At 35.1% G+C, this 19,404-nt stretch overlaps 1 protein-coding gene across 1 annotated transcript in view; it reads right to left on the bottom strand.

Moving 5' to 3' along the window:
- Positions 1 to 19,404, bottom strand: part of LOC136042533 (eukaryotic initiation factor 4A-I-like) — an 86,284-nt gene that overhangs the window by 26,282 nt on the left and 40,598 nt on the right. Inside the window, exons 6-8 of the mRNA XM_065727494.1 lie at positions 15,932 to 16,287; positions 7,864 to 7,945; positions 3,503 to 3,650 (exon numbers count right to left, since the gene is read on the bottom strand). Of these exons, the coding sequence (XP_065583566.1) occupies positions 3,503 to 3,650; positions 7,864 to 7,945; positions 15,932 to 16,287 (586 nt within the window). The remainder of the gene's footprint in view (positions 1 to 3,502; positions 3,651 to 7,863; positions 7,946 to 15,931; positions 16,288 to 19,404) is intronic.

Below are 19,404 nucleotides of genomic sequence, written 5' to 3' on the forward strand. Positions count from 1 at the left end.
AAAAGACATATTAAAATTTTAAACGTTTGAAATGAATATCTGAAAATCTCATGATAAAAAAAATTAATTAGAAGTATACCACAGCTTGAAACCCTGAGAATTTAAATCACTAATCTTTACCTACTAAATACAAAAATAACAAACATATAATTAGTTGTTTTTTTAAGGAGTATTTCGACTCATATACTTAGTTTGAAGCAGACATCTACATGCATCTTTATTAGATTTCACATTTTTTAGACGATTTTGGTCTTTTTTTCGAATATTTTAGGATGAATAGAAGAGCAAATACTAACGAAGAGCTCCAAACTGACATGACTCTAGACTGACAGGACTAGCCGTTATAAACGTTCATCGGAATATTGAGGTAGACACCGACCGTATCTTCTTATCTATATATATAAAAATAAGTTGGTTGTCTGTTTGTTGACTGACGTCATGTTTGTGTGTCGACTGACGTCATGTTTGTCGACTGACGTCACTATAAGCATTGAGCTGTATGTCGTCATGAAGTTGTTTGTCGACTGACGTCATGTTTGTCGACTGACGAAATTACAAATGACGACCGGGACACCCAAAGAGAAATTGCAGACTGGGACACCGGGACACAAATAACAACCGGGACACAGAGAATATAAATGACGACCGGGACACAGGGGCACAACTACAACGGGGACGCCGGGGACACAGGGGGGATATACAAATGACGACCGGGACACAGGGAATGTTCGGTTAGCAATCACCATCAACAAAGCTCAAGGGCAATATATATATATAAAAATAAGTTGTTTGTGTACTGACGTCATGTTCGTCGACTGTCGACTGACGTCAGGTTTGTTTGTCGACTGAGGTCATGTTTGTCGACTGTATATGACGTCATTGAGAAGATACAGCCGAGGAAACTGCTCAAAGAACTAATGCCAAAAGGCTTGCAGCTAATAGAGAAAGTAAGAAAAGAAAGTGTGCCGAGGAATCACAACAACAGCGTGAAAACAGGCTTGCGGCTAATAGAGAAAGTATGAAAAGAAAGCGTGCCGAGGAATCACAACAACAGCGTGAAAACAGGCCTGCGTCTCAAAGAGAAATCACCAAAAGAAAGCGTGCCGAGGAATCACAAGAGCAACCTGAAACAACCTGGACAGCGAGAGTCAAAACGTATCAAAACTGAAAATGATAGCGATGATGATTGGGTTTTGGATTTTGACTTGGATAAGGTCATCAATGCCTACCAGATTTTAGTTTAAAAAGCAAAGGTTCGGAGATATGTATTTCATAGTGACAAAAGACAAGTCAAGGTAAAACAAACCAAACAACTTGAAAGTGATACCGATGATAAAAAAAACGACGTTGAAAGGACTATCGTTTCCCAGTTGCAACATCTTTTCCACATAAATAATAATTTAGTGCTTCTGTTCAAAACTGCAATCGAATTGATGCCTACTGATACGCAACTATCAACGAAGTGGCAATCGTTATGGTCGGTGATTTGTATATGACATCAAAGGCTTTGTATATGACGTCATTATATGTATATAAGAAGGCGTTTCAAAGAGAATTTTTTATTAAACTCATCGATGCTACGATGCCCTACAATATCCTATCATTTTTGGGATAGAGCCGACGTCTATCACTTTAACATTAAATTGGTAAATCTAGCCACAACAAAGAAATGGACAAGAAATGCAGCGCAATAAAATATTATGCCTATAGATTAATGATTCGTCATTTATTACATTTATATATAATCCATCTTGGGATTAGATACAGCAGCTTTTAGATCCTGGACAATCGCCGGTTCACAGACATGACATTACGGCCCGTGTATTCCGTCAAAAGTTGCTCTCCTTCATCTCCTACAAAGTTATGGGAGAAATACAAATCGCAAATGGCCGAGAATATACTTCACCGAATACGGCTAGAAAGGTCAGATATGACCTTGGATTTTACAACAGAAATTTATAACTGCACTTTAGTTATGATTGAAGATTTGTGCTTATCTATTGCAAACAAACTTCTCAAGCATTTGGGAATGCCTTCACCTACTCGTACTGCTTCTATTTCTACATGTGTAGAATGGGATCGTGAACAAAGTTACAACACAATTGATCTATTGTCGTATGTTACAGACCGGGACACCGGGACACAAGGAATATAAATGACAACCGGGACACTCAAAGAGAAATTACAGACCGGGACACCAGGACACAAATGACAAGCGGGACACAGGGAATATAAATGACGACCGGGACACTCAAAGAGAAATTACAGACCGAGACACCGGGACATAAATCACGACCGGGACACAGGGAATATACATGACGACCGGGACACAGGGACACAACTACAACGGGGCCGCCGGAAGGGCACATAGGGGATATATAAATGACGAGGGGGACACAAAGAATATTCGATTAGCAATTACCCTCAACAAAGCCCGAGGGCAATCATTAGAAAAATGCGGTTTAAATTTGAATACGGATTGTTTTCCCATGGACAATTATATATTGCATGTTCAAGAGTCGGTAAACCTGACAATCTATTTATATGCACAGACAATGGGACAGCGAAGAATATTGTATATTCGCAAGTTTTACGTAGTTAAAAACATATATATATCTATCTATATTCACAGGTGGGACATAGGGACACAAGTACAATGGCGCGTAACTAATATGGCACGTAACGACTTACGCGCGGGGGGGGGGGCTTGGGGGGCGCGAAGCGCCACACCAACAGCTAGTGATAAATAGATATGACGGGAATGGAAATAAAGAAACTGACTTATTCTTTTAAAATTGTGGATTCTTTAATCTAAGAAAATACATCGAACTTTAAAAAGTGGAAAGATACGCTACGTTGTTATGAAAAGAAAAAATCTCGATTAATAATTTTTTGAAATTTTTGTCAATGTTAAAAAAATTATTTTCAAAAAGAAATAGTGATTAATTAATGCTTTATTGCCTATACTTAAAACTCTCGCTTTAAATGTCTTCTATGCATTTTTATCTCTTCGTTCTGTTTTTCTCGTTACACCCCTAAAAAAAACTAGAATTTAATGTTTAATATATCTTTGACGAATATACAAGTTGCATCTTTATCATTATTTTCTACTCTTCATTACTATCATAGTTTCTAAGCCATGCCACAAAGCTAGGCGACATGCTAAAGGGTTTGACATATACAAATTGTCACTCCAGAAGATGGTTCAAGACTTATTCTAGTGGCATTTTAGATATTAATAAGCAGAGCCTTTCCTAGATAGAAGAATATTCATTTCTTAAATATAAACAAAACCGAGTCAATGTCAGTTTAATGTAAAGTATATGGCCCCTAATGGCTTTAAGTTGTAAGGAATGTCAATGCCAGCTTATTGTAAAGTATATGGCCCCTAATGGCTTTAAGTGGTAAGGAATGACAATGCCAGCTTATTGTAAAGTATATGGCCCCTAATGGCTTTAAGTGGTAAAGAATGTCATATATAATAAAAAAAGATATAGCTCACCATCTTGGGCCTGGGCTATTACATCATTTCCTTCTACACACGGAAGAATTGCCCTCTGCTGGATAGGTGAAGGTCTTTTAAAACCATATGAATAGATACCACGAAGAAGTTCAGTTTTCAAACCCATTTTATCAAAACTATCGCAGACCTAAAACACAAATTAAGATATTCAGTTACATTATAAGTAGATATCAAAAAATTATTTGCTTCAATACCTCAGAACTAAGACAAGCATGACAATGTAGAATAAGCCTAAAAGAAAATAGAACAACAAAAATCCAGGCAGTAAGTGCTACTTAAAGCTCAGTATGATTTGGTAAAAAAAAAACAAGCAATAAAATCATGGATGAAAAGAACATAAGACTTTACAAAGGAACTATAGTATGGTTTCATTGGCTAAGCAGAAATTTCATGGAGGATGAATCTACCAGCATTCTAAACAGTACAGTTTTATTTTTTGAGTTGCTTTGGTAAGGAACAGGAATGTGACAATGACAGGTACACTATACACATTCGAGTCTCACATTGATGGTAACTTTATATTGTCTCATTTCCCAAAAAATTGGTGAAGTAGTAGCCCATACTATACTCAAGGGACTGAAGGAATAAACAAGACCAATTTCTTAAGTGCTTTTTGAATATTTTCAATATTGCATGTCTAATTTTTGACAAAATCAAACTCATATCTACATAAAAAAAAATTGCACTCGGGGCACTTTCAAACATGTTAACTAAATCATTTAACATACTAGAATGTGTTACTTAAAACTTCCATCAGCAGTAAAATATAAAATTGGTTTACTGTGCTAATGATATGGCATTGAACTAAATAATGGCAACTCTGACACAAATATTTGCCGTTTTAAAAATGCTCCTGATGATCATACCTAACTCTAAAACAACATTTCATACAATTATTAATATATTTTTTACACATAACATCCCTGGAAGGATATGCTTAGGCTTACTTAATGAAATTTAGTTGTGTGCTGAATATTCATGTATTTCAGTTTTATGTTTGTTTATCTGTTTCCGTTGTGTTTAGTTCTCAGTCTTTTTCTTTACTTGTGAAAGATTTTTGATATAATTTCAATTCAATATAAATTAGTTTTAATTGCACTCTAAGAGAGAAATTTGACTTTATAAACCTTTCTATAGCCATTGATAAGAAAAAGTTAAAGAGCTAGGCCATAGCTAATTGTGATACAAAAAAAATACATTACATCACTCTCTGATTTACAGCATAGATTAATATGATATTAATTACAATTGTAATACAAACTTAACAATTATGTATATCAACCTAGCACCAACTATTTCCTAATAAATAAAAGTGCTTTAAAACTAAAAAATCAATGTATTTCCAGAATATTTCAAGATGCATCAAAAGAAACATTAATCCTTAATTGAAGTCCAAATTTTTCAAAATAAAAATTATATCAAACTTAATCCCACCTTGAATTCTTTGAGGCAAGCAGGTTTTAATTACTAATCAACCAATTAGGGACGCCCATTCATGAAAAAATGTGTGGTGGGGGGGCAACTTTTTTAACGGAAATTCAATACGAAGTTTCAAAATCATTGGAGAAATCTATACTCAGAATAGATATCAAACCATGCTAGATACAGAAAAAATTCAAGTTTCAGTCACTCAATATGTTAAGATTAATAGACATTCCTCTTATCAGTATCCTAGTCTCTTTAAAAGGAGACTTTATCTGACTGCACACTTGGAGGAATCTATTCTCAGAGTAAACATAAAACCAAGTTAGATACAGTAAAAATTTATGTTTCAGTCACTCACTATGTTAAGATTAACAGACATTCCTCTTATCAGTATCCTAATCTCTTTAAAAGGAGACTTTATCTAACTACACAATTGGAGGAATCTATTCTCAGAGTAAACATCAAACCATGTTAGATAAAGTAAAAATTCATCTTTCAGTCACCTACTATGTCAAGACCAACAAAAAATTATATTAAAGTTATTATTTTTTCAAAACCATAAAATCTTGGTCTGATGCATATATTTTGTCTGTTAACCTAATACAACAGCTAATTGCCCAAAACTAATGATACACAATTGTAAAATACATGCACTGGAAATATCAAAAATTTATAAGTCCTATATAATCACTATTGCAATTTTGTCTTTAATTGTCCCAAAGTGAAAGGTCTGAGTGAACCACCTATGAAACCCTGGAAACTGTAAATATTTCAACGATAATTGATAATCCAGAAAAATCAATTTGGCAGTCCCAGTGAAATGTAAGTTAAAGGTGAATTACCTAATATTTTTCATAAATGTGACTATTTTAACATACATAACAGATAGCAAATAAATGTACGGCATTTGACAAATTAATTTTGATACATGATGCAAAAGCCTGTTTTTACACAAGGTTTCTTGTTCTCCCCTGATTGAATAAATGGCCAATGTTCGTTAGGGTAAGGAACAAGATTGTAGATACTAGGGTCAGAAGAAGCTACAAAGGTACCTTGCTTCAAAAGAATCTATATGCATCCACTATTTCAATTAATGGAATATTTCCTGGATTAACCAAGTAATTTACTAAAATATAACTTACTTAAGAATAGCAATAGTTTTCAACCCGAAACTTTAACCTCTATCAAATGCAATTTTCACACTCCTAAGTTACTATAAACTTGTGTTCTCAAAAGTTTGTATCAATTAATTAATTCAATGAAGAAACTTTTTCTCAGAAATATAGTAAAAGGCTAATACGATTATAAAGATTTAAAATGCAGCATACTGGCTTAATTTTTTTTTATGTCTTATATACAGTTTTAACACTATTACTGTTGAGATCTCAAAAGAACTATTCAAAGCATACCCAAAATAAACTACTACTACTACTACTAATAACTCACTGCAGCACCAAGCCGCCTGAGGCCAACACAGCTACGCACGCTCCTCCTCCAACCTAATCTATTTAAAGCCTCCCTCTTTACACCCTCCCAGGAAGTTCCCATTTCCTTTAAATCCTTATTTATGACATCCTCCCAACCCAGACAAGGACGACCTGCTTTCCGTGTAGCCCCAGACGGTTGGCCAAAAAGGACAATCTTCGGTAATCTGTCATCCTTCATCCGTAGAACGTGGCCTAGCCATCTCAACCTTTCTTTCATTATAGCCCCAGAAAGCGGGATTGAACCACACTTTTCGTATAACCTACTGTTTGAAATACGGTCAGTCAGCCGGGTACCCAGAACAATCCGTAGGCAATTTCTCTGGAAAACATCTAGTAAATTTTCATCTGCTTTTCGGAGTGTCCATGCTTCAGAGCCATATTTGACCACTGTCATCACTGTAGCTTCCAATATTCTAATCTTGGTTTGTAGGCTTATCTTTCTATTCTTCCAAACTTTTTTTAACTGTGAAAAAACACCCTGAGCTTTAGCTATTCTACTTTTAACATCTTCACTGCTCCCACCATCTTTACTAATAATACTACCAAGGTAACTGAAGCTCCCAACCTGATCAATCTTTTCGTTACCTAAGGTCACCTGTTCATCTTCACTTATTCCTAACCTTAGTGACTTAGTCTTCTTAACATTAATTTTCAAGCCTATTTTAGCACCCTGAACTCGTAAAACCTCTAAAAATTCATTCATTTTGCTCACACTTTCATCTAATATGCTTAAATCATCAGCATAATCTAAGTCCAGGAGCGTTCTTCCTCCCCATTTGATTCCATGGTCTCCAATTGCCTTTCCTGTGCTCCTTAAGACGAAGTCCATCAAAATGATCCATATAAAGGGGGATAGAACACAACCCTGCTTAACTCCTGATTTAATACAAAACCAGTTGCTAACCTCATTTCCTACCTTAACCGCAGCAGTATTATTCTCGTACATAGCGCAAATCACTTTAATGTATTTTTCTGGTATACCATATAACGATAAGACCTTTGTTAACGCTGTTCTATCAACAGAATCGAAAGCTTGCTCATAATCGATAAAACTAAGGACCAAAGGTGTTTGACAACGAAGGGACTTCTCAATTATTAACCTAAGAGTGAAAACATGGTCGACACATCCTCTACCTTTTCTAAAACCGCATTGTTCTTCCCTTAAAACTTTGTCTACAGCATGTCTCAGTCTAAAAAGTATCATATTACTCAGTAATTTGCTACCTACAGAGACCAGACTAATGCCTCGATAATTCCGACAAGATTATAAATAAATTCCGACCCAAAATAAAGCTCAAGACAAAATTTAAGGCTAAAACATCGTATGCATAGAAGAATAAAAACATATTTACATCAGCTAAATCAAAATGTATATGGCTTTTTGCTTTTTTAAAAAAGCGTTTTTTTTAAAAGATATTCTTAGAATACCTTGTCATTTGTTTCCATAGTAGCCTCCACATCCACTCCAGCTGGATCATTATAATCTTGTCCTCCATTGGAGGTATTCTCTCTGAAAAAAAAAATCTTTCTAGATCAAGTCACAAAGTTTATTTTTTCAACAATACCTGAACAACTATAGATATTTTGCAGATGTTAATAATCATAAATATAACTTACGAGAGGGGGAGGGTCCTACAAAGAGCCAAGAAGACCAGAATATACAAAAATTTCAATATATTGTAATATCTGGGAAATATACGAAACTTTTCTGAAAAAACTTTCTAACTAATTACACATTAAACTTCCTCCCTACAAGTTTCAGGCTCATACCCTTTCCTGGAAATGCATGTGAGTACCCATGCCTTTGTGCATCTTGTTGCCTGAATATATTACTAATTGCTGGTTTTCAGCTCAACTTTCTGTTAAAGATGTTTATTTTAGCTCACAGACATGACCCTTTTTGAATTTAAGTTACAGTTGATGCAACTTGGAAAACATCATTGACAGATGCAAAGTGGACATTAGCAACTTTAACACTGTTCATATCATTGATGTTATGCATAAAAACTGGCATTTTCAGCCTTCTGAAATAATTGTTGAAAGCTGCTTGCTGTTCTGCATTCAAAGGAGGATCAGCTGCCATTGTGTGTTCAATTCAATTGTTACGGGGTGGTTTTGTTGAAATAATAGTTTGGAGTGATTTTATCTAAAGGGGGGTTTGCGTTGAGTTGCTTGGGACTTTTCTAAGTCTTAATAGCTTGATGTGGATATGGGAGCTAAATTATTAATAAAATAAAAAGGCTTCGTATATAATCCCCGGTAACCTGGGAGACAGAACCATCTCGGTGTTGTTCGAGGTCTCCTGAAACAAATATAGATTCCCTTGGGACCGTACCTGAAAGCTAGAGGAACTGTACCTGATGCCCTAATACATAGACAGAAGATGATTAAATACAATAAGGTTTATTTACTTACAATATACAACTATTGACAAAATAGCTTCAATGACTTATTGCATGAAAAGGTGAACATGAGCAATTGATCTAATGCATTCGAATCTCTCCATAAAACTGACTATTCGCCCTTGCGTTGGGCTCATATATCCAACGCGCGATTTCTCTGAAAAAACACCCGCCGGACAGGCTTGGTGACCTGTGGAAGTTGACCTCCACTACTATTGGTAATATTTAATCATGTGACTAGTCTCGCATCCAAAAGTTGTTTTTATGGCAAGGATTTCCCTTTTGGTTTTGAGTTGAAAAACCCAGGGGTCAGAATAACTGGTTACTTAACTTGTTAAGTAACATTTAACTTATCTAAATGCACGTAGTCCAACTGCGTTGGATTATGCAGACTGTTAAATTTAGCAACTGTTAAATTCTAAATGATTTTATTCAAACCTTTTTCTAATTGAAATTTACTAAAGGGGTGTGACTGAGAAATTTAGTCCTGAATTTAAGAGTTCCTAGATGAGTATGGATGAGAGATTTGGTCCTATATTTGAGGATTTCTAAGGGGGTGTGAATGAGGGATTTGGTCCTGAATTTTGTAGAGGGGAGGGGGCTGGTCTATATGTTACATATCCCCTTTCCCATTGTAGATTGATGTCCCCATCAATCAGTCTAATCTCTTTCTTTAAATAATGCATTTATTCCTTATCGTCTATAAAAATTTTATTATAATTCCATAACCTTGTAAATGATGATTAAAATTTAAGAAATATTTTCCTACACCTTATATATATATGTCCTGCACCTAGCACTAAAAAAATTATTTAACCACAACACTTGACATTACTGTTATTACACACGAATACCTGGTTCCAATTGTTTATTTTTACTTGAAGTTTTAACTGTTATATTTGATTTTTAATTCATCCCAGGTATTTTAACAATAAAAATAAAAATACACAACGTAATATAAAAAGATTTCCACTGGCACTTTTATTTACTTAAATTTATAATTCACTATTTGGCACTTTTTAAATGTTCATCACTTATTAGTTCTGGATATTAGTTTCACACCAATCACAATTTTCGTGTCCTTGCCCTATTTACTGATTGAACAAATATAATGTCATTTTCTAATTTATCACCATATCAAAAGTAAAGATTTTTTGTTTTTACGCTTCTATAAAATGGGAAGCGCGGAACCCAGAATCACCTATCCCCAGCAGTTTAAGTACAAAGGTACGGCCGGTATACAGTTCTTCTGTCCTGCTCCCGCTCTCTTCTGCATTTAAGCGTTATCTTTATTGTTTGGCGTTATCTTAATTTAATTCAATAGACTGGAGTACTATCTAACACCTTACTTGTTAGTTGATTCCTAAGTTAAAAAATTAGGACTTAGGATCTCCTGTTCTAAAACTTCATTGGGTCTGTGAGGGTTTCCATATTGAATTGGGTTCACTAATGGTGTTTTTGCGGTGGGTATGTTGTGGTCGTACCCGCTGGCTGGATGTTTCGTCTTCTCTAGTCTACATTATTCAGTCCTGTAACCGGTTAGGAAAGATGATAGTAAGTAGTTGGTTTTATTTGGGATGTCGCTTGGGTGATAGTTGTCCGGTTGAATCAGATGTGTCTTGGGCATTCTTCGGTGGTTGATAAATCATGATAGGTGTTTTGTAGTCTTTGACCATGACGTTTGTTGGCCAATGTTAGTAGTATGCCAAATTCTGTAATAAAAATTTCCAAGCAGAATCATGTTGTTAACATATAAAATGGTACTAGTGATACGATAACATAAAGCATTATTGTAATATGAAATTGCATAATAATAGCACATAATTGCATAACAGTAATATAATTTTTTTTAAACATTCAAAGTGAAATCGAATGTACGATTTCTTAAAAGAAGTTTTAAATTCTAATAATTTTCCGGTACATTTGAAGTAACGTGGGGTATGATTGGTCATATAGCAATTAAAAATAGTTTTATTGGTATTACACTATTACTATATTATTATGATTACATGTAAATATAAAAACACGGCACTAAAGAGGGTTGTATATATATATATATATATATGTAAGATTATATAGAGGTCTTAATGTTCTGGATCATACTTTAATCAAAAAAAAAAAAAAATTGAACCTCCAATGCGTGATTAGTCGAAAAGTAATACATTTTGCATCATAGCCTTTTAATTATCACGCCTTGGAACGTTTTTGTCTTGGAATAGATCAGCAAAATTACAAGAGATGACCTCTTAAATCTCTTGCACATAAAAAGATAGGAACCAATTTTTTTTTCGTGCTTGTTAGAGGTCTATATTTACATAAAGATTTTCTGCCAAGAGTATTTTTGATGTATACGCCAAAAAGTAATACAGTATGTTGCATCATAGCCTTTTAGCTGTTATACACCAACAATATTTCCTACAGTAGGGAAAGGATGTTACGTACGGGGAAATACCTCTCAATTTCCCCGGATTATTACATCCTCCCTGTTAAAATGGCTTAAATATCATCAGGACCAGTAGGGTTCAATTGATGCATCTCTTGTGCTTCAATTGCATCATTATTTATCCTTTTTCTCTTCAGCAGTTTCCCATAGTTAATTGTTAGTAGCGCTCTTATTGTTAGTGAAATAAGAAATACCATGAATATAGTGATTATAATATTATACCATGAATTTGGTGAGAACAAACCGTATTGGCTCTCCACGTATTTCAATCTTTGGTCTTCGTCCGTGAATAAGGGTATTTGCATATCTAACGCTTCCTTTATTTTTGTTAATTGCATTGTACCTTTAATCTTTTCTATTTTTGGCCATATGGATGTTTTAGATTCTTCATTATTTATATTCGGAATCGTGAAGGACAAGTTTATTCCTTGAAAATTTATTATTTTTGGGCTCATGACATTAGTGCTGGTTGTGATTAGAGGTGTTTGGACGGTTGTTTCTTTAGTTACAAGTCTGCAGCCTTGTTTGATTGTAATAGTCCCAACATCCTGTAATAATATTTCGGTTCGATAGCTGGGTCAATTTTTTCTGTATTGTTATAGCAGGATAGGGTTCCTACCGTCTTTTTAGGTACTGTAAATAACCATAAGTCGTTCCTTAAATTAATGAAAGTTTCTCTTTTGGTATTTCCTATTAAGGCTTCACAAGAATCAGGTATATTTTTTTGCTGCGATTGCTTTAGGAATAGATCTAGCATGCATGATCCTATCTTTACGTTATATATAGGTAACGTAAGTTGGCAGACCAAATTTTTAAATGACACGCATTCTTTTAATTCTTCGGTATTTGCTAGTACGTATTTTCTTCTATCTTGATCTATTAACATATATTCCGCTTCTGGGATGATGCTCATGAAGGAGTTTGTCTCTTTATTGTTGATGGGAAATGTAGATATTTTGTATAGGTCGTATATGGATTGTTGATTAATCAAAGGAATTGTGACTACAGCAAACAGTTGCTCATTGATCTCGGTGATATGCACCTTTAGTTTGGTATAATATAAAAACAAGTTAGCTACTTCTGGTTCTACTGGTAAGTGGAGACCAAATGTTAAGTGAGTCTTTATTTCGTTTAGGATGTTCTTAAGATCCGAGGGATCCACTAAGTCGTAAGAAAGAGTTCCTCCTGTTAACTCAAATAGCGCGAATTCAAATTTACTGACGTCAGTGGCTAAGTTCAGCAAAGACATAAAAACAATGTCGAGTGACACCATCGTTAGGCTGGAATCAGAGATTACTCTGTCTACCTCATTTTTTAAATAGTTCATTGTGCTGACCGTTCTTGATATCCTACCGACCGCGCCATATGTTACGGGGTGGTTTTGTTGAAATAATAGTTTGGAGTGATTTTATCTAAAGGGGGGTTTGCGTTGAGTTGCTTGGGACTTTCTTAATAGCTTGATGTGGATATGGGAGCAAAACTATTAATAAAATAAAAGGGCTTCGTATATAATCCCCGGTAACCTGGGAGACAGAACCATCTCGGTGTTGTTCGAGGTCTCCTGAAACAAATATAGATTCCCTTGGGACCGTACCTGAAAGCTAGAGGAACTGTACCTGATGCCCTAATACATCGACAGAAGATGATTAAATACAATAAGGTTTATTTACTTACAATATACAACTATTGACAAAATAGCTTCAATGTCTTATTGCATGAAAAGGTGAACATGAGCAATTGATCTATTGCATTCGAATCTCTCCATAAAACTGACTATTCGCCCTTGCGTTGGGCTCATATATCCAACGCGCGATTTCTCTGAAAAAACACCCGCCGGACAGGCTTGGTGACCTGTGGAAGTTGACCTCCACTACTATTGGTAATATTTAATCATGTGACTAGTCTCGCATCCAAAAGTTGTTTTTATGGCAAGGATTTCCCTTTTGGTTTTGAGTTGAAAAACCCAGGGGTCAGAATAACTGGTTACTTAACTTGTTAAGTAACATTTAACTTATCTAAATGCACGTAGTCCAACTGCGTTGGATTATGCAGACTGTTAAATTTAGCAACTGTTAAATTCTAAATGATTTTATTCAAACCTTTTTCTAATTGAAATTTACTAAAGGGTGTGACTGAGAAATTTAGTCCTGAATTTAAGAGTTCCTAGATGAGTATGGATGAGAGATTTGGTCCTATATTTGAGGATTTCTAAGGGGGTGTGAATGAGGGATTTGGTCCTGAATTTTGTAGAGGGGAGGGGGCTGGTCTATATGTTACACAATGCTACTGATCCTCCCTTTGAAACAAAACATTTTTGGCATTTATTCCAATGTGCAAAAATGTCTTATATGCTGCCTTTCAGCACAACCACAATGACACCTTTGCTGACCTGTACCCTTTGCTGAAAAATCAACACACAGCAAGCATCAGCTGCTACAAAGGACTTGAAAAAAAAATATAACTCTGTAAATTTTATAACAAGAAAAGTGACAAGTCATAGCCATACAGAGCAACGACAGACATACAGAGATTATTTCTGCTAGTTCATCACAATAATTAACCTCTAAGAGTCCAAAAAACTATATTAATGGCAGAGTAGGGTCTACTGGACACAATATCCCTATACCTTCTTACTAGGTAGAGATCTGGAAAATTATCACTTAAATGGAGATTCTTAACTAAATCTACCCAGTTACATATGTAAAATTTATGAGAATAAAGCAAAGGTTTGAAGACTGTACATGACCATTTAACAATATTGGAGGCGGGGGCTTTTGTACAAGCTACGATGGGCCTTAAAGGGAATACCTTGCTTATGAAATTTTGGTAGACCATACAATTTTGGACAAAAGCTGCCCTAAAGGAAAAATTTATTATATAACTGTGGAGTAGTTTTACCATTTGTTTTAGGTCTTTTAATTCATTTATAATTTTGTTAGAAAACTGATCAGTATGATCTTAGGTTATAGTTGCATATGTAGTTTAGTCATTTAGATATGCATAAATTTTTGTGTCGTTATCTATCATATCCATGACAACCAAAAACGTAAATATCTCAGAAAATACAGCTATCAATAGTTTTGACATTGTTTCTATGTATACAAATATTGATGTAGCAGTTTCTGAGCAATTATTAGAAAATAAAGTAAACGAAAATTATCACTTAATAGAAGTTTCAGCAAAAGGATTGGATTGCAACGTTTTAACGACCTTGGTTAAATTCTTTATCAAGCATTCAATGTATTTCCAATTCCGTAATTCTTTTTACCATCAAATCAATGGCTTACCCATGAGCGCGCCTCTCTCCGGGATACTGGCGAATATTAATGTAGAGAATATTGAAAATTAGGCGCTAAATTCGTATTTCTTAAAACATATCTTTTCGGGACGATAAATGGATGAATTAATTTCACTTTGGAATTATCGAGAAAATGAACTTATGGGTTTTTTAAATCACCCTAATACATAGAATAGGAATTTACAGTTTACCATAGAAATTGATATTACAATTAAAATCTCATTCTTAGATATGGTAATTATTCGTAGCTTATATAAACTCAATTTTACTATTTACAGAAAACCAACACAAAACAATAGATATTTACATTTTAAATCAAACCACCCCCACCCCTAAGTTAAAAGAACTGTCGTAATCTCTCTCGTCGATCGTGCCCTAAACATTTGTTCTGATTCCCGTAAAATTAACCGTAGTTTAACACGTGCGATATGCGCTCAACATAAATTTACCTCTCATATATCCCAAGAGTCACTACGAATCTTAAAAAAGTCTGCACAAAAAAAAAATAATCTGTATGTTGTATTTACCAATTATTTGAAAATCATAAATCGCCTAAATTCTGGTAAAGACAAAACTACAGTTACTCGCCAAATTGGAGTCTATCAAATACCATGCGATTTTGGCAAATTCTATGTAGGTAGGACTTACCAGATTTCAGAGAAACGCCTACAACAGCATAAAGATGATATCACCAAAGCTCTGAATTCTAATATTGCTGCTGTTTCTTTTGATTCTGCTTTAAGCAGCCATGTGTTTGAAAATCCTAGCCACAAAATACATTTAGAAGAGTCCGCGCTTATTAGCAATGACCTAGGCATAAAGCAAGTAGTTCGAGAAGCAATTGAAATCAGACTTAAGATTAATAATAATATATCCTCAAATAGGGACTTGGGAGAATATTCACTAAATGCTCTATATACAAAATCAATTTAAAAAGATCGTAAGAAATATTATAAAATCCAATAGTTGTTAATACAGAACCTGTCACAAATAAACCTTTGAAATCAGCAGCCAAAAAAGCAAGATTAGCACTAAAAACATGTTTTTAATCATTCACTTTCATTTCAATGAATTGCCTCGTGAGATCTCAATTTATTTATCAGTCCTGGTCGAACTTCACTGAGGTAAGGATACTTGGACTGTTTTAATATAAAAAAAATTCATTTGATTTATATTGGTTGTATCTTGCTGTAAGTTTTTCTTCATATATATTTTGTTTTGCTGAGGACGACCCTTGGACATGAGGCCGATATATTCATTCTAATTATATTTCCACTGTCTTACAAAAAGAATTCCCTATTGTTCTTCTTGTTTTTGATGTTTGTGGCTTAAAAATAAAAATAATAACAATACCTGTCCTGAGCTATCTCATTCTTTTGTATATTTGACTCACTTTGCAGGGATGTGATTGTCATTTTATCACCTGATTTACTTCGTGCAATTTCGCTATGCAGCTTCATTATGTTGGCTTTTGCTTCATTCTTCTTGTTCTTGCTTTTTTTTGCTTTTTTCTTGGCTTTTTCTTCAAGCTCAACCAGAACCCTTTGCATGAGAGTTTCTAAAGCCTGTTGCTTGCTTATATGTGAAGAGAGCTCCTGGCGAAGATGACGTACTTCTTCCACGAGTGTTGATATTACATCTTCTTTATGACGGTTTAAGTAATAATTAGGGATGGGCATCTGACTTCCAAAACTTGGACGAAGTTGATCCTGTTTGAAAAAAAAATCAAATAAGAAAATGGCACAGAGAACAAAGCATTTAACCATTGGGATCCTATGTAGGATTCAATCCCTACAGGGGGGGGATAAGCTAATAAAAGTGAAGAAAGTATGTGAAGATGATAAGGAAAACAGAAATTACGAAATCTGGACATTTCTGATAAGAGGGGTTGAAGAACCTTCCGTATTTGTGTCTTTTTTTCAAGAAAACCCTAAGAGCAAGGGGCGACAAGTCTCTAGCTTCTTTTACCTTATATTGTGTGCCATTTACAGGAAGCACGGGATCCGGTGTGGTATGAAGGAGCATGAGTGCCATAGTCATGGTTTTCAAGAACAACTGAGACAGTGAGAATACGTTAAATTCTAAGAGACAAAAACTAATATAACAGTAGGTAATGTAACAACTTTACCCAATTTTAGACACGATTCCACTTTCCACTTTAAAGCACCTGGTAATCTACACACATATTGTAACTAAGAAGAAAAAAATGAAGAACAAAGAATTATGTTGTTAGAATACAGGCGACAGCAAAAATCAGAACGAGTCAAAATGATAGTGAAGAAGAAAGAAATATAATGTTAGAAGAGCAAGGCCACAAGAATCCTCGACGCCAACAAAATGTGGCGCAAAACTCTTAGAAACTTACAAAGATGACATAAACTACACAACTGTTGATTGAAAGTCATTGGGACCCTCTAATGCTATATGTATTCCCTGGAGACCTCTCCATTTTCCCGACGAAAGAGTAGCAAACAAAGGTGACCCATTTGGAGGTTGCTAAATGAAAATCAATACGTAAAAGCCTACCACATGCCAAATTCCGGGTCCAACTTTGAATTCGGTTACATGGATTTTTTTTTTCTTAATTGGTATATTGACGTTTCGGGCCACTAAAACGATCTAAAAAGGTCAAAACCTTAATAAAGGATTTGCATTTTTCCCAGGGTGGTTGTATCGAGCCTATAAAGAGGAAACGACATCAAGAAGAGGCTCACATTGTCTGCGATTAGAGGATAAGTGACAATGACAATCAATATATACAAGCTTGCGACGTCGCCATGCCGGGGCCGTACAACAAAATTGGCTGCATAGTTTTTTTTTTTTTTTTTTTTTTTTTTTTTTTTACTGGCACATTGACATTTCTGGCCATAAAAATGATCTCAAAAGGTCACAAATTTAAGGAGGAATTAGTATTTTCCCCAGACTGATTGTGTCAAACCTGTGGCGATGTCATGACATCAAGAAGAGGCTCACTTTGTCTGCGTATTAAGACAAGCAACGATAAGAATCCATATATATAAGCCTGCCGCGTAGCAGGGCTGGGGCTCTATAAAATTTGGAGGGGGCTCAATCAATTGTAAATCGGAAGTCTTAGTAACCTTTTTATAAGCCAAGAATGCTCGATGGGCATACTGCCCCCTACCACGCCCTTTTCTCCCAAATACATCTGACCAAAATTTTGAGATAGCCATTTTGTTCAGAATTGTCCAAAGGTAAAAAAAGGCTCTGAGGTTACATAGGCCCCACAGTCCCTTGGGCAAGGGCAGTAGGTTACGCAAGTTGCCCAATGTTAACATATAAAGTTTTTTTATTGGCAAAAGGGGGCATGTTTTATCCTGGGTTTCCAAAAAGGTTTAGGGCATTAAGGTAAAGTTTCAAGAAATGTTGAGAGGGATACCCAATACGAAGAAGACAAACTATGTGCATGATGGCTGTCAAAAGGACGCACCAGCAATCTCTAAGGAGCGGCTTAGGGTATTAAATTGAAACTTTCACCACTTTTAACTGGACCCCCATGCAACTGAACCCTCGTTCAACTGAACTTTCATGCAACTAAACCCTTATGCTCAGTTTTTCAGTATTCTAAAAATGTGAGGTAACATCATGGGGAAGAGCACAAGTTAGAATATTTAAATATTCAACCTTGTAGGAATTGTTTATATTTTAAAATCATTAAATAAATGCCTGTCAAGATGATTAGAAAAAGACTGTTTTGCTGTCGACACTGACAGACTCTAGGTATGAATTTGATATAGATTTTCTAGGAACAGGTAAATGCTAAACTGAAGAGTTTAAAATTTGACAATATAGAAGACGAATGGAATAATTTTATGAAAATCGTTTGTGAAGTTACTTAAAGTGCCTTAGGGAAGAAAGTTATAAACGCAGATAGGAATATCAGTGAAAATAGTTTATGACTAATAGGGAGGAGGAGGTGCCTGTACAAAGATTATATCAGTGATAGATCACATGAAAATAAGAGGAATGTAAAGAAAGTGGAGAAAGCGCTAACATATGAATTATCCTGTACTGGCATGTTAATAAATTGAGAGGGAAGAGTCAATCTGAACTTATCCCTGCTAAAGATAGGAAGGAGTCCTGAAAAGGAGCCAGTCATCGTATTAGCAGAAGTAGTAATAGCAGTAATTTACTCTGTGGCAGTTTGCCCCCAAGCTAAAATTTGGTTTCTTCCGAATCTTATTAAAAATATGATAAGCCTACATAATTTAACCATCCAGAGAAACGGGTAAGTTTTCTTTAGTACATATCTTTGCTTCTATGGTACTATACGGCTCATTTTCATTTTTCATTTCACTTGATGACTCGCTGATGTCATTTTCACTTGATTTGGGAAGATTGGCTATGCTTTGATCCCCCCCCCATGGATTTTAAAGAAATTACATCACTGACACCCTTTCAACATAATAAATCCCATAAGTAAAAAATGAACAAATTGTATAAACTACAACCCTGGGTCTTGTCATTCCCAGAGGTACAGTTATTGGACTTTTAAGCTATTTTGAACAGAATGGCTATCTTGAAATATTGATTGGATGCCTTTGGGAGGAGGACAAACAAAGGATGTGGGAGGGGCCTGGTGCCCTATAATTATTATGTTTTAGTTTCCCCAAATGACTGCCATAAAACTCTCCATTGGTGGAAAAATAAGATAAGTTTCAAGCTACACAGTAATTAGAACTTACTAGCGATACAAAAATAAACTTATTCCTGGCTCCCTGCCTAAGTCTCAACTACTTAAAAAACACCGACATAAAAACAACGTAGTGAGTACACGGAACAGAATTGTATCAGATGCCTAAACGAAA

The sequence above is a fragment of the Artemia franciscana genome, unplaced genomic scaffold, assembly GCF_032884065.1.
Source record: "Artemia franciscana unplaced genomic scaffold, ASM3288406v1 Scaffold_1422, whole genome shotgun sequence".
Taxonomy (NCBI): Eukaryota; Metazoa; Arthropoda; class Branchiopoda; order Anostraca; family Artemiidae; genus Artemia; species Artemia franciscana.